General features: G+C 36.6%; 1 protein-coding gene and 1 non-coding gene across 8 annotated transcripts; both read right to left on the reverse strand.

Moving 5' to 3' along the window:
- Positions 1 to 557: 557 nt before the first annotated feature.
- LOC112166589 (probable LRR receptor-like serine/threonine-protein kinase At1g53420) lies at positions 558 to 17,578 on the reverse strand. 7 transcript variants are annotated; one of them, XM_040506588.1, is made up of 27 exons: positions 17,252 to 17,578; positions 16,917 to 17,044; positions 16,643 to 16,689; positions 15,775 to 15,846; positions 7,832 to 7,900; positions 7,623 to 7,691; positions 7,466 to 7,537; positions 7,323 to 7,394; positions 7,139 to 7,210; positions 6,952 to 7,023; positions 6,757 to 6,831; positions 6,557 to 6,628; positions 6,315 to 6,386; positions 6,120 to 6,194; positions 5,307 to 5,372; positions 5,153 to 5,218; positions 4,945 to 5,004; positions 4,803 to 4,844; positions 4,658 to 4,710; positions 3,369 to 3,733; positions 3,063 to 3,276; positions 2,812 to 2,943; positions 2,540 to 2,676; positions 2,216 to 2,432; positions 1,630 to 1,870; positions 1,360 to 1,504; positions 558 to 1,163 (listed from the first exon to the last, which is right to left on the reverse strand). In XM_040506588.1, exons 1-27 carry the CDS (start codon positions 17,394 to 17,396, stop codon positions 855 to 857), a joined length of 3,159 nt encoding a protein of 1,052 aa, XP_040362522.1. In that variant the 5' UTR covers positions 17,397 to 17,578; the 3' UTR covers positions 558 to 854. The 7 variants fall into 7 exon arrangements, with proteins under 7 accessions (XP_040362522.1, XP_040362520.1, XP_040362521.1 ...); XM_040506586.1 differs by having other exon boundaries at positions 16,643 to 16,702; positions 16,897 to 17,044; XM_040506587.1 differs by having other exon boundaries at positions 16,893 to 17,044.
- Positions 8,215 to 8,310, reverse strand: LOC112168549. Its single transcript, XR_002924310.1, has one exon. It is a non-coding gene; the product is annotated as a small nucleolar RNA Z102/R77 (small nucleolar RNA).
- Positions 17,579 to 17,865: the final 287 nt, after the last annotated feature.

Consider the following 17,865-nt stretch of genomic DNA (forward strand, 5'->3'; position numbering starts at 1 on the left):
TATGAGATTTTCTAGCTTCTTTTGTATTTTGGATTTTGCGAGTATACTAGCTACTATGACTCATACGTAGTAAGTAAAAATGTAAAAAAGAAGTAACTAATCTAAGGTTGCCTCATTTTATGCTTTGATCGATCCTACATGCTTTGTTTGTTTGAGCAATGTTCCTCGGCCAAGAAAAGCAAAGGGCCGAAGATAGCCTAGGCACAATCCTCATCGGTTTCTTGATGCAGCCAATGAGCTTATTATGCTAGGTCGGAACAAATTGAAAGGATTCCCTTTTATTTGTTTCTCCGAGACATGGAGCCGTAAAGAAGCTCAGGGCTGCAGTTAGTGATGATCCATGGCATATGTAATATATGCACCAGATGGATGAGTCAGGCACACCAAGATCAAACAGATGTATATTGGCATTCCTAGCCTGTTGGATTCGCCAGTAAAATCTGAGAACAGTGCTGGTTGATCGAGTTGGCACCATTTTATTACTGGCATGCATGCATCTTCATTTCATGGACTCTACGGAGTGTTAGCACTATATATTAGCTAGCTTCAGACTTGCATATCTCTCATTCATACAATCTCAATTATGATCGAGAGCTTCTGAAGTCGATCAATTAACTAATCTCACCCATACATATATTCGTGGCGGAAAACAGGAATCTTCAATGAATTAAGTTCAAGAAAAAGAACAACAGCAACAGAGATAACAACTAGCTACAACAAAAACAACAGATATAAAGCAAGCCAGCTGGTGCATAGGTCACTGTCAAACTTAATTAGCAATTGCTAGCTGAACCATAACTAGTGCCCGGAAATTTGCCTCAGGATTTCATAGGAATATCTGCAGAAATACTTTCCTATTCATCTTTGGTGTTGGTAGAAGGAGATGAAGTTGATGGTATAGAGGTAAGGTCCATAGAAGTGGCGCCCCCACTGCCCTTGATCTTTTCCCCAACATTAGGGGCACCAGATCTAAAAAGCTCGCCAATCGTCTTTTTATTTAGCAGAACACTCACAACGTCAGACATTGAAGGCCTCACACTAGGGGCTATACTGGTGCACTTCACTGCTAATTTCAAGACGGTCAGGGCTTGTTGTGTATCGCAAGTTTCCAAATTCTTATCAATCATGTCCTCGAGATTTCCTTGTTCATGTTTTTCATTAGCCTGCACATATATGTATGAAATAATATACATAATCAGCTATTGAGCTATCTAGAAGAAGTAATCATCTTGTCAAGCACAGATCTGCCATTTGTTTTCTGACACTAAAGAGTCATCCTTGATCATAAGAGATGTGGATTGTATAAAGTTAAGGACACATAAAAAGCCAAAAAAGCAGGACACTGTCAAGTTTGCTTACCGTGTCCACAAGAAACTCAGTTCCATTGTGTGATTTGATCACATTTTTTTTCCAAGAAACAATTTCAAGTAGGATCACCCCAAAGCTGTAAACATCAGCTTTAATCGTCAAATTTCCTTGAAAATACTCTGGTGCCGTATATCCTCTGCAGCAATAATACATAATATCTGTAAGCATAATGTATGTGGAGCTGCTCACATATAATCTTTTTGCAAAAAAACACTGTTGATAAAAGCTCTCTCTTTTCTGCAGGCCAGGGTGTATACTTACTGTGCAACTTCTCTTTTGATGACCTTAAATTGATCCTCCTCAACATAAAGATGTACCAATCCAAAATCTGATATCTTTGGCTCAAGATCTCCATCAAGAAGAATATTAACAGCTTTAATGTTCAGATGAGCGATATTTAGTTTACGATGATTGTGTAGATACTCCAAACCCCTTGCTATTCCCAAGCAAATCTTGAATCTAGTATCCCAAGTAAATTTCAATGATCTGGTATTTGAGTCAACTGCAATCACACGCAAATTCGTCAGATTAATGTTGTATTGTTTCTCATGGTTTAGAATGCATGTGTAAGATAAATCGCCATCTAGCTGTTAAAAGAACATATTAGTAACCATGAAATTTTAACAAGATTTTTGCAAACTATGTGGTAGCATGACACAGAAATTAAAAATTCAGTTTGGCACTTGTACAGCAAAGGCTTTAGTTGACTTCTTTTGGGAGTCCAAATTTGACTTGTATATTTAGAAAAAAGAAAGAGAGCCATTACAAATGACAAGGTTCACGCCATAGTATAATTAGTAAGATAATTATAACTACTGTAAGCTAGAACAAGAAGTAAATACATTACCGGTCAAGGCATCTTCCAGGGATCTGTTTTCCATGTATTCATAAACAAGAAGTTGGAGGTCTTTCTCAATATGATAATCGAACAATTTAATGAGATTTTCATGCTCCAATTCATATAACCATTTGATTTCCTTTTTCAATTTTTGGATATTTTCTTTAAAATGAGAGGAAAGTCTCTTCACAGCTACAGTAGTTTTAATAAGACCTAGTAGTTGGGCCTGCATCAACACAATACAATAATGTTCATAACTGAAGAAATAAAATAGACAGAAAAACTCAAACTTCTACCGAAGTTCTATAATATGAAAAGATTTAAAAGTTTTACCTCATAAACTTTCCCAAGACTGCCACTGCCAATTATCTTTTTGTCGCTAAACTTTCCAGTAGCATCTATTAATTCTTTGAGGGTTACATGCTTGTCTTGAGTCCCTTCCCCTTTTTTTTCTTCACCTACTTTTATTTCTGTTCGAACCAAACGTCAAGGAGATATGCTAATCAGAAAACTTAAAAGGATAGATGTATTCTCCTGGTCCTGTATACTAAAGCTGGTTTTGGTAATGCAGTGTATTATTAAATGTAGCTTAGATATAGACTCACTGGGTGAGTTTCTGCTTCTGAACCAGCCCAACCAGGCAAAAGCCAATAAAAGCAGCACAGCAATAATGGTTGAACCTATCCCGATCAGTGCCATATGTAAGGGACGTAGTTTCTCATCATGAATTTTGAATTCTGAAACCGATGGGATGAGAGTAAGTGACAGAAATAAAATGTTACACCACATAGCAGTTAATATATCCTGGATGAACTTAGAGCAAAAAACCATAAAACGTGAAGAAAAACCTTATTACCAGGAGACACGGAAATAGCAGATATTAGAGGTCCATTAAAAGCAGCAGCTCCATAACCCAAGTCAGTAGACCCCTTGCCATCCCAGTACATGTGGATCTTCAATAGAGTATTATATTTATTTACCACAGCTGTAAAACTTTTGGTAATTGGTTTATCTGGACCTCCTGCCAGCTCTCTAATGTGGAAATCATTTAGCACTTTAATTTTGTCATCCTGCAATGGGAATTTAATTCCTTATTTACAAAATGTCCGGCCACAGGTAAATTATAATGAAGGTGATGACAAAAGAAAAATAAAATTGTTACCTGAATATAAATGTCGAATGCACGCTTCCTCAAACTGGTATAGTCTGTATCTTCAGTGTATACAATTTCAGCAAACTTGAGCGTCACATTGTATTTGCCTTCACGTAGACAGAAAGCATAGTACTTGAGAGATACAGGGGAAAGACGAGCTCTATCATACAAAGGTGCATCAGCAACAGAAACTCCACATGTCATGTTCTTCGTGTAATCACTAGAACTTGCATTTCCTTCCCAAGAACCTCCAAAGCTATAAGCCCAGTTTTTATTTGGACTTGTGAAGGAGGGTGCTGTGGCATTATCTTGCTCATAAGTAACTCCATTAACAGTTGTTTCTCCACCACCACAGTTAATAAACAAAGAATGGTCTGCAGGAAACATCATTGTGAACCATCAAGGCTAAATGTCCTGCTTTGGACTCATAAAATTTGAAGATTTGTTTGTATGCTTAAGCTAGCATTCACTCCAAAAGAAGACGAGCATAGATCAGATAAACTAAGCAAACCATGAGCATGAAAGCAAGGACACCAGGCCTTCCTTGAAAGCTGCCTTTGAAAAACATTAATCTAGAAAAATTAACTTGATGCATATCGATCATTCTTAGTACTATGCCAAACATTAATCATACCAAATTTTACCGAGGAACTTTTCTTTATGGTTTTAATGAATAAGGAAAAAACTCTAAGGCTAGCTAGATCAATTGTGAGCATTTCTGTTTTACTTTAAGGTCTTTTTTCTTTTCAATTTGTTTTAATGACAAAACTGTATGAATAGACGAAAGAAACTTGATACTGTCCGGCCTCTATCAAGTTCCATATATGCGCATGCATATTTATTTGTACTAAAGTTTCCACAGGTCTAGCAAGTACTCATTTGGAAAAACATAGTTGAGTTTCATCTCTATAGTAGACAAGTCTAATTTCTAAAAAGATCAATATATAATAAAATGGCTAATGGCTCATATAACATTTTCCATAGGTCTAGCAAGTACTAATTTGGAAGAACATAGTTGAGTTTCATCTCTACAGTAGACAAGACTAATTTCTAAAAAGATCAAATATAATAGAATGGCTAATGGCTCATATAACATAGTGTTGAGAAATTCTTTTTGATATCTTGAGATTTCATTATTCTTTGTGTACTTGCATCTGTAAATATACTTTTTTTTGGTGATGATTCTGTAGTGTTCATTTATGAGAATGATTTAAGTAACTTTGCTCATTCCAAAGATCACAGTCAGTTCCCTAATTCAAATCAAGTGGGTAGAATGGCAATTCTGAAGAATAACTTACATTTTTGTTCCTTTTCCAGACAGTATGTATTCATCATTTCTAATGGATCCCTCCTAAGAGTAATTACAAGTATATTAGAAATAGCTCGGAGCTTATCATTTTTTTATTTTTTTGCCAAACTGAACAGACCAAAAAGAATACATACATTTCAGTGGCTGTGGAGTTGGGGCAGCAAGCAAACAAGTTCCTGAAAATAAGATTAAACACTCCTTAAAACATTTCATGTACAAACAAAAATACAAATAAAAAATTTAACTAAAAGGGATAAAATAGTTGCCAATGCTCACAGATTTTGGTTTATTGGTACTCCAGAGTCCGGTGCAGACAAATTATTGAATGATAGATCTCTAAAAAGAGTAAAAACATAAACACAGTCAAATTTGTAGAGGAATATATAGAATGCAACTATATTAAGCTTAAGATGAAAACAATCATGAAAAGTAGAGGATGTGAGTATGTTATTGTTTCAGAGGTTAGAATATGAAAGCATAAAACCTAGTTTGGACTGCCAGAAGGATCCAAGTAGGTATCATCCCTTGAAGCATATTTGTGGAAAAAGACCTGAACAACATAATGACCATAGATGAATATGTAATAACAAGTCAGGCTTGCAACTAAATTCATGGGATCTAAGATCGTATTCACTTACATGTAAAGTAAATCTGATTTCATATACTCTGGAAGTCCACCAGTTAAGCTGTTGAAACTCAAGTCTCTGCAATACAAAAAAATGGAGCGTCATCAAGGTTTAGATATTTGATCAGCAATTAATGGTCTTATACATAAGTTTCATATAATGAGATTGAATATATTGTTAAGCTAAAAGGACAGACAATCATAAGTAAGCAGGATAGTAAACATACAAGACATTACTTAAAAGTTAAAACACTTAAATTGCCTGCATAACCGTAGATATTACCTTGCGGCAACTAATAGTTTAACATGTTTCTGAATTATTCATATATGCCATATGCATTCTGAGAACTCAGGGAGTGTCAATCCTAACATTGTTAATTGTAAATAATTCTATACCTTTAAGTATATTTTTCCCCGTCTCAATGTATGTGTATTATGTCCCCAAAATTATGAAATGGCTGGGGTCATGTCATAATTACTGGGCTCCTTTGCCACTAATTTCTGTTACATGGTTGATGTTTTTAGAAATCACTGCTGAAGTATAACGTGGAAATTAGTTCTATGTAGCAACTACCACTAAAGATATACATGTGTTTGCTGTTCTAGATGGTAGTGTCACATATTGCTACAGTCGGAGCTAACAGAATCTGCCATTTTAAGGCAGTTTAGAAGGTACTTTTAGGTGATAACAGACACTGGTTGTGGTTCAAGCTAGATGATTTAATGTTCTTTCAATGGAATAGATCTGCTGTGCTTAGTATTGATCCTTAACAGGACAACTAAAGGAAGGGAAAAGAAAGAAACAGATGAAGCAAAGTGAAATTACAGGTACTTTAGAGATGTCATTTGATCACCAATGTATTTGGGGATGGAACCATTGATTGAGCAGTTCCTCAGTATCCTGCAGAGACCATATGAAGAGTCAAGAAAATGTTAGACTATAGGTACATGATTGTCTAAGAGTTTAAGAGGCCGTAACTTTTATGTTTCCAAGTTTAATTGAATACAGCAAATCACTCACAAAGAAATATATTTGGTGTTTGTAATGTCTGATGGTAACTCAAATGTAGCATTTTCCAGGTCACTTATCCGCCTGCAGAGAAACCATTACCTTAAGAATCAAATACAGGAACTTAGCACCATGCAGAAGCAAATAATATGTCTGTTTTCTGTCTACATTGTTAAGTGAAAAGTATTCAGATAAAGAAACATAAATCAAGTGAAGAGAGGGAGGATGATCTTGGGACTTGAGACTACACTTACAGATGCTGAAGGTTTGGCAAATTGAATACTTCTTTAGTCAAATTTCCTTTAAAATTGTTTCCCATGAGTGACCTGTGAACAATAATCGATAAGAGACTAAATGGATGTATGATTCATACATTTGACATTTGTTGATAACTCGATGCAAGAAAAGACGTAAACTCGAAGCATCCTATAAGTCGACTACATAAGTAACTTACAGACTTGTGATATCAGTCCAGCTCTTTATGATGTCAACAGGTAATAGACCAGAGATATAATTCCCGGATATTGAACTACATTGAGAAAACAGACTCTTAATTACTCGTAAGAAATGCCAACCAGATAACTTGTAGAAATTGAAGAGACTTGGAGACTTGGAGCATCTTAATAAACTTAAAACAGGAAACACCTACAACTCTTTTAGACTTGTAAGTTTCCCGTAAGTGTCCGGAAATTTATCATTCAAGTTATTGGATGTGGCCCAGCTGCAACAACAAAGACAATCCCATTTTGTCACTTTCAATTTCTTTTGTTCCAGCTCATGAACTTTTCGCACAAGGAGCTGTTTATGAGGGAAAGAAGGGGGGAATAAAAACTTACAAGCCGCTGAGATTCCTCAAATTTCCAAGTGTATTGGGAAGCGGACCAGTGAGCCGGTTCTCAGAAATATCCCTTGAAAAAAATGAAAAAGACTTGTGAGGACGATTGTCCAAAGACTATTATTGTGTGTGTGCATAATATAGTATATTATTTAAGGTGGTCAGCAGAGGAGCAGAGAACGAACAACTGAGTAAGATTGACGAGATTTCCCAATTCATCAGGAATTGAGCCTAATAACCTATTACAGTAGAGATACCTGCAAATTAATCCCAGACAAATTAGGAGATAGCAGTAATTCAAAGAAAAGACATGAGGTCATGTACTCACAGTTCCCGAAGATTCACCAGTGAACCCAAGGTTGGTGGTATAGTGCCTTCCAGAAAGTTGTCGTGTAGATCTCTATGGTGGGCAAATGATTCAAAATGTTAATGTACATCATCACACAGTTCACACCAAGTAAGGTTGGATTACTTGAGAGACTTACAGCTTCGAAAGGTTTTGCAATCTCCCGAAGTCCGGTATGGAGCCAGTCAGTTGATTACTTGATAGATCCCTGAACATGCAGAAAACCCATTCAACATCTTCTATCTACCTCAATTTTCACCAAAAACAAATTTTTCCATTTCTTAGAGCTAGAGAAAATTATTTAGATATAAACCCAAAAATTAATTTATTTTATCTTGAGAGACTTACAGAGACTGAAGATTTTGCAATCCCCCCAAGTCCGGTATTGAGCCAGTCAGTTGATTACTTGATAGATCCCTAAACATGCAGAAACCCCATTTAACATTCCTCAATTTTCACCAATAACAAATTTTTCCATTTTTTAAAGCTAGAGAAAATTACTTAGATTCATCTATAAAGTACCCCATTTAAAAAAAAAAGAAGATATAAATCCAAAAATTAAACCTTCTATTAGAGAAAATCCACACATACTTTTCTTTTAATTTACACCAACATCACATTAATAAATCTTCCCATATAGACTGTATGCCTATAATCAAATTCATATATGTCTAATTAGCCTTTAACTTTCTCTCAAATAATACATGTCTAATGTTTTATTTTAATTATGGGGACTGTTTGATAGAGCTAATACATAGTTTCACCAATCGCCATCATATCGGGGATCAGACCAATAGGGAAACAAGTTCAAATCATCATCCTCATCTCATTCTCCCTTTTCTCACAACAAACAAATACATGGACAAATATATAATAATGAATCGATTTCGGAAACACGTCTAATGTACCTATTAAATATGTATATGTAGGTAGGCTTAAATAATATAAATGTTCAAGTTTAAGGAAGTATTCTAACATGATCCCCGACACGGATTAGTCTCTGGGCCTAGGAAGCCTTTAAAGAACCGTGTGATCTCGATAAAAAAAAATAAAATAGAAATGTTCAAGTTTAATAGAGGTCGACACACAATGATATATACTAAAATCATAGGTATAATACTTTTGTTTAGACAATTATAGGTATAATATAATAGAAAACTCTAACAAAGAGGTATGATAAAAAAATAATAATAAATTTCAATACATAGATGTTATACAAAAACTATCAACATTTAGGCTGTAATCGAACATATAGAAACAAAAGGCAAACCTCCTATATATTAGATACATACCTGAAATAATTTGTCAAAAAAGTACTCTAATAAGGGTGGTTATAGTTTGACATCCAAATTTGATATTCAGACATCTACTACTTATTAAACCTCAAATTCACTTTTTAAAATACTTAAATAGCTAAGTACACCTCCTTTAATTTTACCAAAACACCCATGAACAATTAAATATGTATATACAACAATATTTGTTCTTTTTTTATCTATATCAATTCAACCAGAGAATTTTGTAAGGGAGTTGCCTACATTTTTGGCATACTTTCATCCAGTGATGGAATGATTTTTTGCATTGTTAATCCAAATCATAGATTTTTTTTTTTTTGCAATATGAATGGTTCTTGTGAGCCCCGGAAGAATTATCGAGATAAGGTGAAATCGTTAGGAATAAATTTTACGATCTTGGTCATTATTATGGTCCTCGAGAATAATTATCGAAATTTTTTAAAAAGGTGAAACTTTTAGAATTTGGACTCTATAATAAAGTTTGCGATGTGATGAGTCCGTGAGAATTTTTGGAGAATTTTTCGGACACCCGAACTATTTATTATGAATTTCCGAAGTTTGGAAATTATGGAAATTCATTATAGATAATAGAAGGGGTCGTGACCACTTACCAAATTTCAGTTTAAAAATTGTCCACTTACTCCACTAAGAGTTTTTTACTCCCATTTACCCATCTAACAGCTATTGACAGTTTTGCCCTTCATATGATTAAGAAACTGTATATATGCCACTATTTCCTCTCTCTCTCCACACTACCGGCACACTCTCTCTCCTTTCTCTCTCACCTATCTCCACGTCTACTCTCTCTCTCTCTCTCTCTCTCTCTCTCTCTCTCTCTCTCTCTCTCTCTCTCTCTCTCTCACTCAGTGGCAACACTGATCGACGCCAAACAAATTATGGAGGAGCCTACAATCCTGCAGTAGTGTCTAAACACGGTCACCATCCGGTGCAACCCTCACTGGAGAGTGAGGCCCCAAACTACTCCAGCAACGCAGCCGCCGGAGTCTGATCTTGTAATGTGCCGGAAGTCCCTTTCCCGACCGAAGAATTCTCTACATGGAAGTATCAAGTTGGAAACCTGACCCCGAGAATCTCAGTCCTCCTCCGAATTCGACCTCTACTAAGGCCGTCGGGCAAGGCTTCGCCTGAGATTCAAAGGCCATATCCAAAAACGTTTGGCCGCAAAACCCTAAGAATGCGGCGAGGGAACAGATCGAAGAAGAAGAAAATCCCTAACACTGAGGTCTGTCTCAAGGTGAATAGTGCTCGCTCAGTGACGGTGACGCTGCCACTAGCCTTGCAGGAACCTAACCGGCTCAAGTCTGAGGTCTACGATGGCTTCTCGCACGTCTTATCCTCCGATTCTTCTCAGGTTTTGCTTCTTCGACTTCAAAATTTTTGGTTTCGGAGTTTGATTTCAGTTTTAGTAGTTTTTGCTAATGGAGGTCATCTTCATTTCTTAATTTGTGTGATTGTTGATAGGAGGAGGTGTATGAGATGATATGATGATGATGGGGATGCCAATGCAATCGAACCAGTGACCCACTGTACACAGAATGTAAAGCAAAACCACTAGTACAGATGCGGATCGGCTAGGTGTATGAGATGATGGTGAAGCCATTGGTGGAAGACTTTTTGACATGGTTGCGAGAGAGAAGGCTCCTCTGATCTGGTTTTGTTTTTCCTTCTTCCTGCCCGGGTTGTGGGCTTGGGAGTGGTGTGGGAGATTAGGACTTTGTTTCCATTTCTTTTTTGGATCAATTACTGGTCCTCAATAGATTAAAATGAGTATTAAATCTAAACTGTTAACATTCTATACAACTATGTTAGTTTTGCTATACAACTATAGGTATAAAGTTTTGCAATAATATGATTATTAGGGGACAATAATATGATTATTGGGGGACCATAATATGATTATTGTGGGACATATTAATATGTTTATTGGAGGGCAATAAAATGTTTATTGGAGGTCAATAATATGATTATTGGCAGGTAATAATATGTTTACTGATAGACAATAATATGATTATTGGGGAGCAATAAAATGTTTATTGGGGGGCAATAATATGATTATTGGGTATTAGGGGCAATAAAATCGGACGCCGGTTGCCTGACTCCAATCACCGGTGCAGGATTCCAGTCACCGGTCGCTAGAGTCCAATCATCGGAGGCCGCGGCCGGCCACTGATTATTGGAGTCCGGCAAAGTCTCCAATGACTTCTCTCTCTAAGTGACAAATAAGGAGAGGGCAAAAATGTCCCAAAAATAAATAAAAATGAATTAAAAAAATTAATAGGGTATTAGGGAAATGATCACTTAGAGTGTTTGGGTAAGTGGACAATTTTTATCCTAAAATTATGTAAATGGTCATTATCCCTAATAGAAAATGTGTTGATGCGACCTGGACCGTTGAATTATTCACCACTCATCTGAACCGTCCGAAATCATTTAAGGGAAAGTAAGAATCTGATGGACGCGCTAGATCGTTCTAGAAACGATCAGAGACCACGACCCGTTCTCGAGCCCGGACGACCCGCGACGGCGACCTGCTACGGTTTTCCGATGTCCGGCGATGATACGGTGGCGCACCGGTCACGTTCGACGCGTCTCGTCGTCATCGTTCCACCTGTGGTCACGGATCATCGAGGAGAGAGAATCGAAGCCCGGAAGGTTCGATTCTTCCGGCGGTTCCGACGCGTTTTCCGGCGATGCATGAGGTATGAAATCGGTTCTCTCGTCGAGCTCTACATCTGGGTATAATTGGTTTCCGATTTTGATTGCGTTTTGATGAATTGACATTTTGGTGGTTTTCGGGTACCGGCGGAGTAACTGTGCACGAAGGCTCTTCCGGTTTCTTTGGGTCGTTTCCGACGTCTTGGAAAAAAAATTGTTACTGGGTCGGGCTCGATTCATTGAGAAGGCTGAAATGGCGAGTTAGGTATATTCCGCCACCGCTGTACCACCGTTTGTAGTGGCTGTCTTGGTTTATTTCTCCTCTTAATTTTCGTTGTGAATTATACGTTAATGTTCGGTTATGGTGAAATTTCCAGGAGTTGCGAATTTGGGTGATATTAGACTTCGTCGAGTTCTTGGTGGAAGTGTCGAGAACTGGAATGGGAATTGAGGCTTGGCTTTTCTCTCGTTAGCGAAGGTAAATTGTGAAACCAGACGCGAAGTATGCTTTGTTGATTGTCTGTCCAGAGTGGGATGTTGCATTGTGGTTGTTGTTGCGATAATATGATGGATTTCACATGGATTTACAGTGAGAATGTTGTACTTATATTGATTGTTATGTATGTTGGGACTCTAAACACAGATTTGAACTTTTTTGTCTGGTGTGGTGAAATGTTTCAAAATCTGGTCGTGATTGTTTGTTGATACATATCCGAATGTGAGCATAGATTCGGAATGGTGGCATAGGTTAAGAATTAAACCAAGATAGTAAGTGTTGGGAAAGAAAATGAAGTAATGATAAGGAAGGAAAGAGAATTTATGTACTCGGTGCACAGTTTTGCGTGCACCTATTATGAAATGTGTAGGGGCACTGTTGATCGGAGTTGTATGGGCAGTGGATATTCATGAGTAAGGACCCAAAACTTTGCCCCTTCGTCTGAGTAAGCCAAGACTAGGCCCAGCAAACTTCGAAGGACAATTAGTGCCAAGAAGAATGTTGTTGTGTTCGTCTAACAGCTCCTTGTATATTCACGGCAGTGAATCGAGAGAGAATCTTGCGTAGGGCACCAGCACGGGACACGTGGTGGGGAGTATCAATCACTGCCTAGTAGGGGGGTGTTTTGGGTATTGCACTTTAGGGAGTAGGGGCAGTTTCGAAAAAGATGGAAAATTTGCTTGCTTCTGATTGGATGGCCGTAAGGCCACGTGGTGGGGAAACCCCCACCTAAGTATTTTTCGTGAATCGATCATTTCAAAAGAGGCTTGGCAAGATGCATGTGGCGTGGAAGCTAGAAAAGCATGATTTGTAGTGAAGATGAGAGATTTGCAGCAGCCATGAAAGATTGGTTTCAGATTGTGGTTGATGAGGTTTTGGATTGAAAATGGGTTTTTAGGATAGATGTTTAGGGGAATTGCTTGGTTTGCTTCTTGGTTTGTATATGTGTTTCTAGGTTGGATCTAGATCTTTGGGATAAGTATTGGGGAATTGATTGGGATTGCTTTGCATATGCATGGGTTTTTGGGGTTGTTTTTGAATGCCCCCTTTGTAGCAGCAACAACTTTGAATTTATAGCAGTTGAGCCATGATGTCTCATTCCCCTTGCTACCTTTGGCGTATGGTTGTGATCCTAATCCCTAAGATCAGCTGCTGGGATTGCTATCTAGGATTTCTATCGCGAAATCTGGGATTACTATTGCAAGATTCCTGCTGCTTAAATCTGCTTGTAAGATTGCAATCCCAGAATTTTACTGTGCTGCTGGGATTATGTTCCTCTATGAGATTATGTTATGCGGCTGGGATCAAGAATCCTATGTTTAGCATTTACTGTTTTGTTTGGTTCTAAAGGATTTTGGCTCTCTCTCTTCTTCACTTCCCCATGTTAGGATTAGACTACTAGGCTTGAATTTTGGTTCCCAAGTCTAAAATTACCAGTGTCTAAAACTAACGATGGGTTCATATTTTTCCGTAACCTTCCACACCACACCTATTCTTGTAAGCCCCAAGTGTGTGAATGTGGCTTGGGTCTACCCATGTTAGGATTAGACTACTAGGCTTGAATTTTGGTTCCCATGTGAATGTGGCTTGAGTCTACCTACGTGGCGTGATTGTTGCATTACACCTTGAAATATGAAATGGGCTTAAAGCATGAATCTGGTCGTGATTGTTTGTTGATACATATCCGAATGTGAGCATAGATTCGGAATGGTGGCATGGGTTAAGAATTAAACCAAGATAATAAGTGTTGGAAAAGAAAATGAAGTAATGATAAGGAAAGAAAGAGAATTTATGTACTCGGTGCCCTCAGTAGTTTTGTGTGCACCTATTATGAAATGGAGTTACCATGATATTCGAATTATTTTAATATGGTCAAAATTGGTCAAATCTTGGTCAAACTAGGAAAATTGGTAGGACGACCAAATCGCCGAGATTTGCGTCTGTATTTTCTAAAGGAAATTATTAATATTACTTATGTCGGAATTTAAGACTCCAGTTATTCGAGGAACGGTAGGTTTGTAACTCTCAGACTACGTGAAGAAAAACATTGGAATTCAGGACTCTATTCGATTAGCGGTTTTATTATATTACACTTTCTATAAAATGATGTATGTTAAGTCTATATGGTTTGGTTATGTTAAAATACAATGTGTACTAACCAAACCGTTAGAGATGTGATGGCTTGAGTGCGAAAGGTGGCAATGACTTCCTTAGGTTCAATCCCCTTTACCTCTGGAGGGTTAGCTACACCGGTCGGACGGTGCGTGATCGCAATGACAACCTGATTTCGTGTGTGTAGCTAGGTAGTGGACACTCTCACTACGCTTACCTGGTTATAAGTTGATTTGAAGTAAGGTCGTGTAGTGGATCTACAGAACCGGCCATTAGGTATTATTTGGACTTGGTTCCGTATATATTTAAGCAACATGCATCGATTTTCAAGTTAGAAAATATTATAAAGTTTGTCGTTCTTTAAATAACATGGGTGTGAGTATGTTTTTATACCATGGCCACAAAGCAATCCTATATTGTTTTCAAACCTGGTAGAGATGTTTCCCAATGAGCAGCAAGGATGAAAACTCACCCCTACAACAGTGTAGATGCAGTACTAAGCAATGGTGACAGGATTGTAGCGGACGGATCTGAGTGTGCGGATTCTAATGAACAGTAGTAACGGAAATCAGGTTATGTGTCGAGTCTTGAACCTCATATCGTGAAAGTCATTATTCTGAAGTTTAAATAGTCCTTACTTCTTCTTGTATTGAAATGTGCCAAGTCTTGATATTTTAGTGATGAATCAGAATCGCTTTAGACGGACTAGTTCGATAAATGATTTTAAAAGTTTTCACCTCAAAAAGTATTTCGACGTTTCCGCTACGCATTTTACAAAAAGTTATTTAAATAAAAAATGTCTTGCGGGTTTTTAGGATATAAACTGAACATTCGGTTTATGTCTTAGAAACATGCGGCATTGTGACGTGCTTAAGCTGATGAGGTGTAGTTTGGGGAGTTACAATTCTAAAAAAAAAGACTTTGGTTCTCAAATATATAATATATATTGATGAAATCTAATTAAAAAGAGTTGATCTTGGATCTTAACTAATGATAATGACACCAAAATATTCAATAAATTTAGTTGAAGGAAATTCCAAATTAGATTGTTTTTAATTTACTTTTGTATCAAAAGAGGGGTCATGTAATTAATTTTAATTCCTTTTTTCCCTTCCTTAATTGGTTTATAGCAATGGGGTAGGTAAGAAGAGTATTTTTTTTTTCTTTCATTGTCGTTATCTGTCATTTCATATGAGTTAACAAAATCTAATGACAATTCAAAAAAAGATGGAGGTCCAAGAACCACCCTTCTAATAATCAGGTACCTTTTTAAGATAAAACTTTTAGGTTGTAATTGGAAATAGCATACATACCTTACAAGTAGAGTAAATGTATAATATGTTATTAACCTATGTTTGCTATCCATTTAAGTGTTTATATGAAAAAGATAACATACCTTTTATATAGAAAAATTATACCATAAAATAGAAAAAATCAGATATAAACCTCGATCTAGGTATTCATTACGAGAGCTTCAATCAACGATCTAGTTCATCAAGTGTATTTGTTTAGAACTTGTGGCATATTCAATAATTTTTGACAAAAACATGTTTTATTTTCTAAGTCAGTTAATGAAAAATTATTTTTGTAATCAACTTAATCAACAGATTTGGGTGTATATTAAAAAATAATAATGGATGAGTTTAATCTAATAGGTGTAATGAAATTTTAGTGTAAAATGAAATACCCAAATATTTAAAATATACACTTACAAGGTTTGGAGATTATACAAGTTCCCTAATGCAGCTGGTATGGAGCCATAAAGTTTACCGTCGGATAGGTCGCTGTTGATATATAAAGCACAAATGAAAATCAAATGTATATAACTCATTATTGGGATTATTCAAAAAAAAAAAAAACTTATTGGGATAAACTGACACACACACACTCATATATATATATATATATATATATATATATTAGAGAGGGATTTCTTTTTTTGGCTATATTAAGGGATCTATTGTGGGACTTACTATTTTATTACATATCTGCATCTTGACCGTTCAATTTTTAAGTCGCAAATTTTCTCAAATTAATATCGGGATCCTTTTTTATAATGATTCAGTACCTTCACTAGAAAGGCGCCCCCCCCCCCCCCCCCCCCCACACACACACACACACACACACACACACACACACACACACCTTAGTAAGGCGATCCATTTTTTCATATTGGTAGATGAACCATTAGATTTTTAGGTCTCCTTGAGTACATCGCTTGTGCAAATTTTCAGTTAAATTGGTATTCGTGGAGGTAATGAACTAGTTCAAGTTAATAAATGAACCAAATCTGTCCAACATGAACCGTTCATGATTATAATGGTTAATTACGATTATGAATGACTTAACGACTTTAAATTGCTAAAAATTTGCATAAATGATTTACTCATAGAGACCTATAAACTGAATGTTCCAGATACCGATATGTGATTAAAAGTTAGTTCCCTTAAAATAACCCAAAAAAAAAACTTCTTATATATATATATATATATATTATCAAATACAAATATTTACAAGGAATCCAATTAACATTATTGGAGAGAGAGAGAGATTACAGCAATGACAGTTTCCGAAGATTACCCACTTCTTCTGGTATAACTGAAGTTAAACCAATGCCATGCATGGAACTGCATTCCACCACTTCAATAGTGTCAAAAATAAAGATATGAAAATTAGCGGAATTGCTATTAGCACTCCAATAAAGTCAAACTACATACATAAATTCTTTATTTTCTGGAAAGTGTAAGAAAATGAATGTACGTAGATTGACATCATAAAAGTATTGATAATATTCCTAGTAGTTCAACGTTGTTGGATTCTATATACGTACGTACATGTTTGTGATATGGCAAACCTTGTTCTCGCGGTCACAAGTACAACCGATTGTCATAGCGGAGACACTACTCTGGCCGCAATATGTATTAGTTATAACTGGCGCTGGGTTTACATCCAACTTGTGTATCACGGTTGTGAGAGTATCCACTGCCAAAGTGCCAAGCATATATGTATTTCAGTAAACAATTAGCTCGTTCTCGTCTAAATTCTAAAACGTGTAGAAAAGTAAAAATCAACTAGCAACTCAGATTATACTAATAATATCATCCAAAGTTCGGAACATAATAATTTTTTTTTTTTTGAAATGGACATAATAATAATAGCTAGTCCTATATAAACACTCTGTGTACCAACCTTCATCAGCTGGGAGTACTGGGAGTACTGGGAGAACTACATAACCTCTAGCCTGGAATTTGAGTTCAGACCCAAGCTGCCAAAAAAGAAAGTTGAGGGATAAAACAAGCTTCGTAAGCAGTACTCTATGGGAAGGCTTGCTCATTTTTCCTTTGCTAGCTCATGAAGTCTAGTCAGAGTGATGCAAAATTATTTTATCGATCCGCATTCTGTTCTTCTCCCGCCCACTTCTTATATAAGACGTCCTTGTACACCCTCTAGTATGTTGTCCTTGTCCCACAAGAAAAGTAACACGATGACCATATTGAAACAAACAAGGTGGCAAATGTGAGATGATATTTGTAGATAATCATTTGTTTTCACCAGGGCATCCACCGCTATAAGCTCTATGGCCTACAAATGGTATAGTTTCAGAAAATTTTGAAATCCTAATTATACTATATATTAAGTATGGGTTTACTGTTATACTGTTCACAAGACGGGATGGAAAAGACTCTTATGTCCCTACTGTTCAAGGAGAATATCACGCCGGCAGAAAAGTCGTTTTTGTCCTTATTTTTTCTCAAAATTGCAGGTTGCCATTCATGGGGTTGAAATGTCGTTTTTGACCTATC

This window comes from Rosa chinensis, chromosome 5 (genome assembly GCF_002994745.2).
Source record: "Rosa chinensis cultivar Old Blush chromosome 5, RchiOBHm-V2, whole genome shotgun sequence".
In the NCBI taxonomy this organism is placed as follows: domain Eukaryota; kingdom Viridiplantae; phylum Streptophyta; class Magnoliopsida; order Rosales; family Rosaceae; genus Rosa; species Rosa chinensis.

Excerpts from the sequence above, each read along its gene's own strand:
- LOC112166589 (XM_024303469.2), bottom strand. The coding sequence starts at position 17,396 with ATGAGCAAGCCTTCCCATAGAGTACTGCTTACGAAGCTTGTTTTATCC. Across the intron at positions 7,692-7,831 it reads TTGCAAAATCTTCAGTCTCT|GGATCTATCAAGTAATCAAC; the intron begins GTAAGTCTCTCA and ends CTGCATGTTCAG. Across the intron at positions 6,195-6,314 it reads AACACCAAATATATTTCTTT|GATACTGAGGAACTGCTCAA; the intron begins GTGAGTGATTTG and ends TGGTCTCTGCAG.